The 12,738-nt window shown below is 41.9% G+C and overlaps 1 protein-coding gene across 1 annotated transcript in view; it reads right to left on the bottom strand.

Moving 5' to 3' along the window:
• HMCN1 (hemicentin 1) overlaps positions 1–12,738 on the bottom strand; it is a 186,131-nt gene that overhangs the window by 61,360 nt on the left and 112,033 nt on the right. Inside the window, exons 41-47 of the mRNA XM_065841673.2 lie at positions 12,405–12,580; positions 12,168–12,264; positions 10,059–10,181; positions 8,168–8,329; positions 7,315–7,596; positions 5,875–6,042; positions 2,184–2,297 (exon numbers count right to left, since the gene is read on the bottom strand). Of these exons, the coding sequence (XP_065697745.2) occupies positions 2,184–2,297; positions 5,875–6,042; positions 7,315–7,596; positions 8,168–8,329; positions 10,059–10,181; positions 12,168–12,264; positions 12,405–12,580 (1,122 nt within the window). The remainder of the gene's footprint in view (positions 1–2,183; positions 2,298–5,874; positions 6,043–7,314; positions 7,597–8,167; positions 8,330–10,058; positions 10,182–12,167; positions 12,265–12,404; positions 12,581–12,738) is intronic.

Here is a 12,738-nt window from a genome sequence, read left to right as displayed (position 1 = left end):
ACATGCAGAATTCATTATCAACAGAGAAAAATAATGTTACGCTAGAGTTTTGATGCTAATGAATGGTACAAACTAGAGTGAAGAACTAAATTCAAAGAGGTTTGCATCTCCTTTGACTGGAACGGCAAAGTGTGGCTAAAAGTTGGCCTGTGAGCAGGAGAGACGGTGTGATGTGGGTTAGTGGAACATGGCATGTCCTGACACGCTCACCAGCTTCTGATGAGCAAATTCCCTGCTGCGACTGCACAAGCAGCACTAACCAGGCTTTTGTATCGGTTCTAGTGTCCAAATGGGATGGGAAAAAGACACAACAACTAGTGAAGGATTTAGGGGAAAACACAACCTAAAATCAGAAGGTTCTGGACTTTTAAGTCAGGCCAAAAGTTACGATTCATAAACAAACAGAGCAACTCAGCGCTTTGGCCTCAAAATAATACAGTCAGATGTCAACACATATTCATTTCAGAAATATGACAAAGCCACACCAAACGTTTTTCAAATATATAAATACTGTGCTTATTACACCATGCTCCCCATGCAAACTGGCTCGCCTGTTGTACCACCTGTCTCTGTACAGTTCCTATTTACAGGGAGCCAGTGAATATTCCATGTTGCTATCAGGTCACATTCCAGTAACTTTCCTCTAAAAAGACAACAAAATTACTGGGGGGAGGGAAGAGAAGACTGAACAATGGAATTTTCCACTTAGCCCACTTGAAATCAGCTTCACTGAGCTTTTTTCGTCAAGGCAAACAAAGCCGACGCAGAGATTTCCAGAACCCTCATGAACACCCTGCAACTAAAACCCTCCAAAGAAAACAGTAGAACAATGAACGCTTTTCAGTGTTTATCCTGCTCTTCCATCCTGCCAGCCTGACACTTCCATGAGCTCATCAACTAAACACGAACTGACACGAATGCGAGTGATCATTTCCAGGCTCAATGTGCCTAAGTCAGCGGAAGGCGAGGGAAGCGGAGAGCGCTCCGTGCCTTCGAGAAAAGGAACTTACAGGAAAATTCTGCGCAATAATGCTATAAGACAACCTGCATCAGGCCTGGTAATTATTGATAAAAATAACAAATGGTTACTAAACCAAAAAGCACTATTTTCTGGGGAAAATACCATTTAAAAAAATCTAAGTAATGTGATGAAATTACATCTTAAGGGTTCCAAATAGCCACCTAAAGAGTCTGCTGTACCAGTCCTTGTGTAAAAACATTAGCACGATGCCCCACTGCCGCACCTGGTTTATATGCTTCACAATATCAAACCCTCTACTGACCAAAGGTTTCCGCTGGATCAGAGATCTCTGTTTTGCAAAACCAATTCCAGCTCAATCGTTGATTTCTCTTTTGGTCTTGGCTTTACCTTCACATCTTTTGTTGTGACAGATTATTACTGTGATGCCACTCAGCTACACATATGATACCTATTGCTGCACAATGATGCTGCTTTTAATTCATGAGTATTGTTACATGGGGTTGCACCTTTCTGCATTTGAACTTTAGATGCAACAAGTTTGTATGATATCCTATAGTTTCCTGGGGCCGTAGTTTTTTTCTTACTTAAACCAGCTTAAATTCTGGCTGGTGCCAAAAGAAAGAGCACTATTTCCCTGACCACTCACTCTTGTCTCTGTTCTTTCACCAATATTGGCATCTTTGTGCCTTGTGGTGAACCAGCAGGGAACTGGTCTGTCTGAAAACAAACCTGAGCGGGAAAAGACAAAAACCCCACCTTTCCAGATCACCTATAAACTGAATCACCTTGTTCATCACAGCCAAGGGAGGATGAAGCTCTGAGCAACAAGAAACAGGAGAGGATGGGAGCCCAGCCATCAGCATCCCCCAGACTTCTGTCCACCTGCAATAACCAGCTCCCTGAAGCCAGTTCCACTGACACAGCTCCTTTTCACAAGAGAAACAAACCAACCACAGAACAGAAGCAGCTGCCAGTTATTCCAAGTAATGCCTGAATAATCTTAACTTTAAAAACTAAACAAAGAGCAAGCTCACATTTAGAAGTACCCTCTTTTTAAAACCTGACTTTTCTGACCATGTTACCAAATGTACTTTTTTTTTTCCATGAAGACAACGTTTTGGCATAATACTTTTGAAAATACCAGCAAAGTATACAGTAGACCCCTTTATCTTCTGCTGTAACTAATTTATCACGTACTTACCTAGAACGGAAAGGTCAAAATCCTTGCTGGCCTCTCCGGCAGCGCTGGTCACCACACAAGTGTACCGACCTTCGTCTGCCACGCTCGTGTGCGTCAGACGCAGCGTCCGGCCCCCTGCGGAGAAACCCAGACCACGTACCATCGTTAGAGTCAAATCATCTGTGCTAACTCTTCATTTTTTAATGTTTTGGTTAAATTTACAGCTGTACATCTTTTAAATGTGGCCTGTTTTTTAATGTGCTTCAAGTTGCTCAACAAACAGTAAGAGAAGTGACTGACTTTGCTCCTATTCCCACCATTTCTGTTCATCTGCTCAGGTCGTCAGCTCCTCAGCGCTTTCAGATCTGTGCTGAATATTGACAATATTCTTTGAGCCAGTAACTTCCAAACTACCCTGACATATCCCCATTTGTCCCTCCAGAAATTACATTTAATTGAACTTTGAGGCACTCAGATGTTTCCTGAGAATTTCTGGTGGGAGTCAGAGACAAACTGGCACAATCCCTGACAACTTCAAGACACATGTGTAGAGTTTGTGCAGAGAAAATCAAACCTACTCCACACAGGTCACTCAAACGACCCGCAGGGGTACGACACACATGGAATTAACTCACTGCTCAGCACAGACACTTGGCATGCGGCAGGAGCGCTGTCTGCAATAAGCAGGATTTGTGCACATACTTCCAAGCAGGAAATGTTGAGAGAATACAGTGTTTCAGCCAGCAAGATTTTTGTTCACATCAGTTCTTTGCTATACTGAAAATCTAGATGACTATCCATGAAAAATAATAAAGCCTTCTTGGAGTTGGAGGGGGGGTATACACATAAAAATAAGTTTATTTTTATTAATATATACAAACCCTTCATAAAGATATTTGCACGTGTACAGATCAGGAATAAAATTCCACTTCTCTCTCCTAGCATTTGTATTAATTATGCCATCAATAATAATAACAGTACTGGTTTACATGTAGGGTATTTCTCATAACGCTACAGCAGAGCAGTTGTCAGAACACATTTGCATGGGCAAAAAGGAAGAAGATTGGCAAATATGGTTGACTAAAGGACCAAAAATATTGTCGCTATGCCATAAGCAGAGCAACTTCTTTTTGCTTCCCTTTTGGCAAAAGAACAGCAAAACCACCATCAGTGAGCACTGAAGTATGAAAACAAAAGTGGTGACCATTCTTGAGTCTTTTCCACATTTGAAGGAAGAAACTGCTTGCTGGATGTTCCTCTGCCCAAGGATTCCTACCTGGAGGGAGCGTGGTGAGGAAGGTTCCGTTCTTCCCAACTCACGTCACCCTGCTCCTTCCTCCCATCCGCACACCAAGCAAAGCCATAGAAGACGCAAAATGAAGCTGATATGTGCCTGCAGGAGACTGCAATGTTCTGTGGCATCACACACCATAGCACCCTCACAGCTCCAGCACTGAGCCAGGATATGGTTTTCTACATTTAGCTAAAACTTAATACAAGTTTTTCTCCTTCCTAAAGCATAACGCACGGTCTGCCAGGAAAGCAGATGTGGTAGAGTATATATTTCTTTTTTCCCCTTTTTTTTTTGCCTAAAGTATCCGTAGGATCTGAATTAACAGACTAAAAGTTGCCAGTAGTGTGTCCACACATTTAAATCATCTGCAATGCCAAGTATGTTTTCAATCAACAGAACCAAAAACTTACTTTGGCAAAGTATTTTACCTCATAGATTAGTTGAAGAGGGGGATTTTGTTGTTGTTCTTGCTGCTGTTTTTTGTTGGTGTTTTCTTTTTAACAGATGCACAAGCACAAAGTTCCAAATGCCATGTTGGTCACAGTTCACTACCACAACATGCAGTTGTCTAAAGAACTGCACGAAAGCACCAAGTTTGCTGAAAAACAAAGCACGGAGTTCTGGCCTGTTCCCCACTCCCACTGCAGCTAACATCCAGAGACAATAAACAGCTTTTTGTCTCTCACCCTTCCTGACTCTGCAATCCGGGTGGTGATATTAGTGTGGGTGTAGAAATCAACAGATAGAAAAGAAACAAGCCCAGAAGAAATTATTTTTGTTGATGGCAACTTTGCACAAAAAGGAATGCATACCAACTCAGTCAGATTTACACTGGATAATAATCAGACACCCACTCCTTTTTCCACATGCCATACGTACAAATGGGGAAATGAAAGATGGGACTACTAGATGTTGAAAGCTACGCTGCTTAAAACAATCCTGAAAGACTCCATCTTCAAATCCCATCTTAGCTAAGCTTCTAATCACCTTCCAGTTCCTTTACTTGTCCGACAGCCTGCTTGTGTTCATGCTGTAGAATGGCTTGGCTGTCCACGGTGGCTATGTCAGAGCATTAGAAACTTCATCAAAACTTATTTTCAGGAGATTTCTAACTGTGAGCGGCAAATCCAAGATCAAAGAAAATCTCAGTTGTCTTCTGTACATCTCAGTTGTAAGCAGACAATTAATTTCATGCATTGCACACAGCTGATCTCCAGACACAAGAAGCCAACACACAACATACTGCCTGCTTAGTACGCATTTTCCATTTGCGATCTCAAGGGCTGCTAACTCAGTTCCCTGATGGAAACACAAAGCTTTAATGTCCCTGCAGCTGCCACTCAAGTACTCTCACCTCCCAGTGGCTTTGCAGGACAATGGGTTACAGGAACAGGTACTGAGCCCCCCCTATTTCAGTCACCACTGTCAATTACTACTGTTACAATAAAGGCTCCTGAACTAGTTCTTCGTAGGTTATTCCAGTTTGAAAACAGACCCCTGATGAATCAGATCTGTTTCTCTGCTTGCCTATCAGAAGTTTCTATGCCTATCATAAGTATTCTAACTCCAGCTCTTATTAGATGACATTCTGAAGATCAGATGCAATTAGCTCCAAGGCCAGAAAGTATTTACATGCATTAATTAGAATAATTTTTTTACAGTGAGGGGGGTGAGAGCCTGGCCCAGGTTGGCCAGAGGTGGTGGATGCCCCATCCCTGGAGACATCCCAGGCCAGGCTGGACGGGGCTCTGAGCAACCTGAGCTGGTGAAGATGTCCCTGCTCATGGCAGGGCTGGCACTGGGGGAGCTGGGAAGGTCCTTTCCAATCCAAACTGTTCTGTGATTCTATTAGTAATTTCCAAGGCTCATGAACAGGTTTCCTTTTGGTTTTATATACGAACACAGAAAAGAAAGATGTGTTTTGTTTCTTGTCATACGTATTCATTCTCTCAAAGATTTGTTGGTTTTAAAGGGTAAAAATAACTATGAAGAGGAAGAGACTGAGAAAACTAATCTAATAAGAGAGCTAATGCATTATATGTGTCGGCACCAACAAAGCAAGATGTTACCACCTGACATATTTCTGGAAATAAGCACTGGACTAACATACACTAACAGGCACAATTATGACTTATTCCATGTCACAGACCAAACAGTCACCTGGCCTTCGGTGCACACACATACAGTTTGGCAACAGCTTTCAGAGTTCACATTAGCTCTTCACCCAGCACTCCAGCAATCTGAGCCTATTTACTGAAAAGTTAGCACTGAGTGAGTTTCTTGTCTCTCCTTGTCTTTACAGATTATTAAATCAACCCTTCTTCCATGTGAAATACCTGCACGAGAGACGCATAGGGCCCTTCACCTCCTTCCCCCCCCCTTTTTTTAAAACAAACAAACAAACTACAGCTTTTGTACCTGAGAGGATCCGCACTGAGTTGTTTGAAGTGACAGGCCACCCGTTCTTGAGCCATGTTATTGCTGGCAAGGGAATTCCTGAAGCTTCACAAACCAGAGAGACAGGATTCTTCTCCACGATGCTGATGTTTTCAGGCACCCGCAGGTCACCAGCAATACTTGGGGGAACTGCAGAAGGAGAGTAAAGAAAAGCCACACTTCAAAACAAATAAAAATTAATTCTCAAAACGTTGTCATCCAAATAATAACTCATAGAAGCTATGGTAAGTTTGGTAGGTGAAGAGCTACAAAACTGAGACACTTAATACTATATATTAATGACAATTGCCAACTGTGTAACTGCGTTCATTCAGTTTTATTACCTTTATTTTATGGCTTAAGATCTCTAGTAAATAAGAGCTTATGGTATAATCGCTCTGTCCATTCTATGCTATTACAATTCTAACTTTCAGTGTCTAATAAAAGACCAGGGAAAATTCTAACACTGACAAAATTACATGCTTTTTTTAATGGCAAGAACAGCCCGCTGTTAAAATAACTACCACAAATTTATTTTTAGCTTTTCTTTGCTAGGAATAAGAATATTTCCACTTTGGAAGTGGTTCTGCAGTTCATCGTTTAGAACACAGAGTCTGAGGTCAAGAATTGACAAACATCTTCCAGCACTGAGCAGCTTCAGGAGGTTTAAAGGTTCTTTTTACTACCCAAAATTTGCTATAACAGTAAAGCAAATATTCCAAACAAAAAAAAAATACAGAAATAAAACTGGTAAATAATTTTGGCCTCTTGTTTTGAATAGTGAGAATTCCTGGCTTTACTTTCACAGTAAAACACAAATATTCAGTGTTCAATGAAGTATAAAAAAATTCATATGCAAAATAATTACAGTGGCTGTAAGGTAACGTGATGTTCTGATTAATACCATCAAGTCAAATTATGGAGATGAATTGTAGTTGGAGGTACCATCTCTAAATTCTTCCAGCTGTGCACAACCTGAGAACTGGGTAGTGAAGATACTGGCTGTCCCCAGGTAACTGTCCCCTGGCTGTGGCCACTAGCAGGGTGTTCTCAGTTCAACCTTGATTTCTATCCCCACAACAGAACATTGCCCACCGTTACGCTCGCATCAACATCATATAAAATTATATCACATCTGGTTTTCTCCTCTCAGGAGACGGAGCGGCTGAGGGTGGATTGATATCAACAGGGACGGAGGCAAGATTTTTAAATACTCAGGAACTATAAAATTGGATTTGGACTACTGTACCACTGCAACTGAAGCTGCATCACTGATCTGCAACTGGAACAGCACCCCATGTACAACCTCCAGCAGATCCAGGCGGTGACTTTTCGCTTCACAACTATTTCTTGGATGTCCTTGGCTGAACTTAAAGGTCTAATTTGTTTCTGTTATGCCTGTCCCAGTTTACATCTACTCACCATGAACGTTTAAATCGTATTTTCTGTCAGACAGCCCTGCCACGTTGGCAGCAACACAGACATAGCGGCCGGTGTCTGACACTTGTGCATTTTGCAGTTGAAGAAGGTGACCGTCATGAAGTATCGCTACGTCCCCTCCACCAACCAGCGTCCGGCCGTCCTTCATCCACGTTATTCCTGGTTCTGGAATGCCCTGGGCCTTGCACTCCAACGAAACTGCATTACCTTGGGTGACAACAACTTCTGATGGATGGCTACCGCTGTTTAATATAGTTGGCCGAACTGTGAAAGAAACACGGTTTAGAAATCAACTGAAAGCTACATTTCAGGATCTTCGCCTGGCTCTGAACAGAACAGTTATTGCAGGTCATAGCTGGGAAATCAGTCCGGGGCACTCCGCAATTTGCAGCATTTTCCACAGGACCAAGAAAAGACAAATAACCTCCCAGCAACCCATAAAGTAAAACGTTTTTAAAAAAGAAACTTACAGGAAATTTTTGAAATGCAAATAGGAGAAAATAAAATACAAAGACTGCCTCAAATTCTGTCAATTCCTATGGATTTTTGAAGATTTTCATGGGATTGTTGCATAATACCTGTTTTTATTCCTTACTGAATACAGAATTTGCAGTAAGATTGGAAAATCTAAGTTCAACGGGTATATGCAACGTCTTGGTCGAGCTCCAGGTCCTAATTACCCAGATTTTACTCCAGATTCTCCTTGGAGGACCCTAACGTTGTTTTACAGCTGGACAAAATCTTGCAGCTTCACATCACTGTACTGATAACACTTTCAAAACATAACTATTGCAGAACTGGTAAACTATGAGCAGGAACGTTCATGGTAACTTACTGTATACTTGCAAACTGTATTCTTTCTTTGTATTTCCAGCTACATTCGAAGCGATACAAGCATAGGAAGCAGCATCCGACCTTTCAGCAATTGAGATCTGCAGCTGTCTGCCTCCAGATAACACCCGCACCCTTCCCGAAAGGTCGGCCAGGAGTGGAGAGCCTGCAAGAGACGTTCTTTCAGATAACAACACAGAAAGGGCTCATGAGCTTGCTCGGGGGGTGTGAAGTTCCCTGGCTCATTTCAAAACTACTGAGCTGCACAATTATCCAGTTTAGAATCGCTCTATCAGAGTCATCCGGGAGATAAGAAGCTTCACGTGAGCAGATTCTGAGGACTTCCCGTATTAACTGCTGACTTCAGGACATACAGCAACCTGAGATAAAGCACAACAACTCTTACCACACTCACATCCATCCAGAAAGTCTTGGACAGTCCCACTGAGCAGCAAATTCAACACTTTGTAAAATCTGACACATTGTCCAGTATAGAATCTGCTCACCCAGCACAGCCAGTGCTTAGAAACATACAATCTAGTCTTCCCAGCCGGCCTATCTGTGTATTGTGCATCGCACGGCACACGTGCACAGACTTCTGCCCCTCAAATCCTCAGCAGAACTGTGACAGCAAAATAATATCATATTCTCTGAGCAGAATGTTCAATTATGGAGACCTCAGATTAGGCAACTCTCTTCATTTTTACAAACCGCAGTGAGACTTTGTGACAGAAAGGATACACCTGACACTGAGAATTTTTACAAGGTGAATTTTCATTTTCCCACTTGTGCATTTAATATCCTCTCTATGAACAAGCGCACCAGACATCAAAGGTGATCAAAAATCTCGCTCCCAAGTAACATTCAAAATTGCACTGCTTACTAACAGCCTTCCAAGGCTTTCCAACAGGTTCAAGTTTCCTTTCTGCCATTGAAATGTATACACTTTAGCCTTGCAGTACATCTTTACAAAACGTCATACAATGCCTTTTTGGCTTCCAAGAGACTGGGTTTAAAAAGAACTTGATAAACTTCATCTTCTCTGAAAATTGTATGCATTAGGAAAAGTGTTTTGTAATTAAAATCTGCTCTTTCCACAAGCCAAAACTAATTAAGGTGGGCACGTACCACGCTGAACTGTACTGTCTAGAAAAACACAGGTGAATAGGTATGAATGATTAATGACACAAGAATTATTATACTGGATGAGTTCAGTATCTTATTTTGTCTAATGTTCTGGCTTCAACGGTGCCTGTGTTTAAATGATTGTCCTAAAAATACCTGCTTTTGCCTACTGATTCATAAGCAGGTGTTTGTCAATGTTACTTTAACCCCTAGAGCAAAAAGGTGTGCAGAGTACTCTTAAATATTAAGATGGGATGAGAGAAAGGTTCAACAAAACCCAAAAGCAATTACTGCAGCAAGATGTGGTTTTATTATTTGGTAGCATGCCATAGCTGCAAATTTAAAAATAACCCACAGGATACGTCTATTTTATGCAGTTGAGATGCTTGGGACTTCACAGCGCTCACAGTCCTGCCGGCTGCAATCCACAAATAAGCCTTGATGCCTTCTCACTGCACTGTAGTAAATAAGCACATTGAGAGGGGTTAAGTGCTTCACTAATCTGTATGAACCTCCCGTTCTCAAATCAGCTCTGGAATCTCTGCACTGTGTTTCTCTAGCACATCTTTCGAAACAATGACATCTAATCCAAGCAGAGGTGGGAGAGAAGGGAATAATCTACTACTGCAGTTCATTTTGCGCAGTATCAGGACTGTTCAGATACCTTGAAATGCTCAGCACACACCATGGGAAATGTTCACAGGAAAAAAGAAAAACTAGTAGGTCAAAATTATTACATTTTCTTTATAAAACAAAGGATAGCTACTCACCATTCTTTTCCCAGGTGAGGCTGGGTGGTGGAATGCCACTGGACTCACAGATCAGGCTTATCAAGCTGCCTTCAATTACTGTCAGTTGAGAGATGTCATCCGAGCCATAAATACTTGGTGACACTGAAAAGAAATGCCAAGTTATTGTAGCATTTGAAACAAAACATTATCAGCCAACAGAAGGACCCAAATGACCCTCACACAAATTTGTCCCGTTATGCTCTGAAGCAATTACAAAGATTGTGTTTCCTCACTGGCAACGCAGACCAGACCCTGGGTAGGGAATAATCTCCTTGCAAGTGGCTGCATCTGTCCTTGAGCCCCGGAGGCCGAGGGCACACACAACCTCTGCTTCTGGCTGACTCTGGAATGGACTCCCCAGAACCAAGCCATTTCTGTGAATTACGTAAGCTGACTCCAGTTCTAAGAGCCTGCCTTAGTCGTGGCTCATAAATGCACAGCTATCATCATTAGTCGATGTGGTTTTTAAACTCAGCCCAAGTTTTTCCTTTGCATTTTTCCTGCAGCAATGCGCTGGCTGCCACATCCAGCGCCAAGGAGCCCAGCCCTTCCATTGCTCAGCTCGGCTCAACATCACCCTGACTGTCAAACACACAAAAGGGACTTTTGTTTGCACCCTGATCTGCAAAGTCCTAAAGAACTTCATTTCAATCACTAGGGAAGGGATGATTTCCTTCTTGAAACAGCGGAACCATTTTCTGCTGGTGAAAACAGGGTAGGCAACACTTGAAAAAAAGCAGAGGGTAACATAGGCTGAAAATGGTGAGCAAAATCTCACTGGTGAACTTATCCAGCATATTTTTAACGCATGTGACAGCGAACAGCTTCCCCTTTTGACACTTGCAACTCTCTATTTAGTGGCAATTGGACAGATCGGTTTCAGAACAGCTGACTGCAAAGGGCTTATTTGTACGGTACTGCCTTCAACCTTTTATTTGTCCTGCTTCTAGTCCAAACTTTTGTGCCATTCTCACAGGAGAACATTACAATTACCACATGGGCTGGTTCCTGGAGCCCGAGTCGGCTTTCAGGATCACACCAGTCCTCAGAAGGACACATTTCCTGGATTCAAAACTTAAAAATACGGCAAGCAGAACTTTTGGTCCCTGGATGTAAGCACTTATCCACAGAGACTTTCACAGGCAGCTTTTGCTATCTATTAAGCTTATCCCATCAATGCTGCTAACTAGCAAACACTTATCCCTTTTCTCAAAATCTTACTGAAATGGTCTCACTGCACAAAAGAACAAATCCATCTCCTTCCTTTGCAACACAGCAGATCTTGCAGATCTGTCTAAGGGAGAGATCAAGATGGCATGTGCGGTAAATGACTAAATACACTTCAGCATGAGAAAATCTCATGGTCTTGTATGATACTACAATATCCATCTCCTAATTCAAACACCTGGAATGTTTCTTTTTAATAAATAATACCAGAATTCTACTAAAAATTGTAGTTTTATCTTTACAAACCCTGTCAGATATTTCTAGCCTTGTGATTTCAAACAAAGAAATTAACTTGTAATAGCAGAAAAAGGCACAATTCAATTTGCATACAGGGATAAAATATGATGCAGAAAAAGCATTCAAAATCAATTATTCAAATAAAACTAAGTCACATTCAACACCTAGCCATAGAAACACTTTACTGAGGCTACTCTTACAATTGCACACTGATAACTTCGCAGAGCAAACAAAACCAGGTATATCAGCTTTTATTTCTCAGAATTTTCTTGCTTCAGCATTTAAAAAAGTGGAAGGTTGGTAGGTTACTTTAAAAGGTATTGGAGTGCACAAACAGGGGCTATGGGTACAAAGCCATGATTTGGTATAGCTCTAAACTACTATCATGCATGCAAACCCATCCTGACAAAGGCCTATGAAGTAGCTGGTATTCATTTAGAACCAAACCAAAGTGATTTGGAAAATGTGTGTGCTTTCTTGGACTGCTGAACTACAGCAAACATAGTAACAACTCTCTGCATGAACCTCAGCAATTAAATGTTTATGAACCACAGAGGCTTTTAGCATCTCACTTCAGAATTTCACTCTGAGCTCTGCTCCTGGAATAAGCTTAAGAAACCTTACCCCAAATATTGACATTATAGTTCTTTTCAGTTTTTCCAGCGAGGTTTGTCGCCTCACAAGTGTAACGGCCAGTGTCCTGTACTTGAGCTCCTTCAATCTAGGAAGGCAAAAAAAAAAGAACCTTTTCTTCTTACACAGTTATACATGAAATTTGCAGGGAGAGGTCACTCAGGTTTCTTCACGGTGGGTCTGTTCCGCACCAAGCCATCACCACCGGAGCACAACCACCCAGTTTACCTTCAGTACGCTTCCATTTTCCGAGATGGTAAGACCTGGTTTCTTCAGCAAGGGCCGTCCATCCTTGAGCCACGTCAGCAGGGGTGGGGGAATCGCGTTGCTCTGGCAGACCAGCTCCAGCGCTTGGCCCATGAGCACAGAGACGTTCTGTTCCTCTCCCATGATGTTTGGTGGAGCTACAGCAATAAATCCAAACAAGGGACCTTTGGGTATTGCAGACTTCCCAGAGTCAACATATTGTGGAGTTAACAGTTTTCATTTAACAACAATAACAACAAAAAAGCATTCACTACCTTCCTGTCACAGAAATTAAGTCCCCTTTATATCACAAAAA

The sequence above is a fragment of the Patagioenas fasciata genome, chromosome 6 (assembly GCF_037038585.1).
Source record: "Patagioenas fasciata isolate bPatFas1 chromosome 6, bPatFas1.hap1, whole genome shotgun sequence".
Lineage (NCBI taxonomy): Eukaryota > Metazoa > Chordata > Aves > Columbiformes > Columbidae > Patagioenas > Patagioenas fasciata.
Note: the sequence above shows the minus strand (reverse complement) of the source record. Positions and strands in the feature narration are given on the sequence as shown.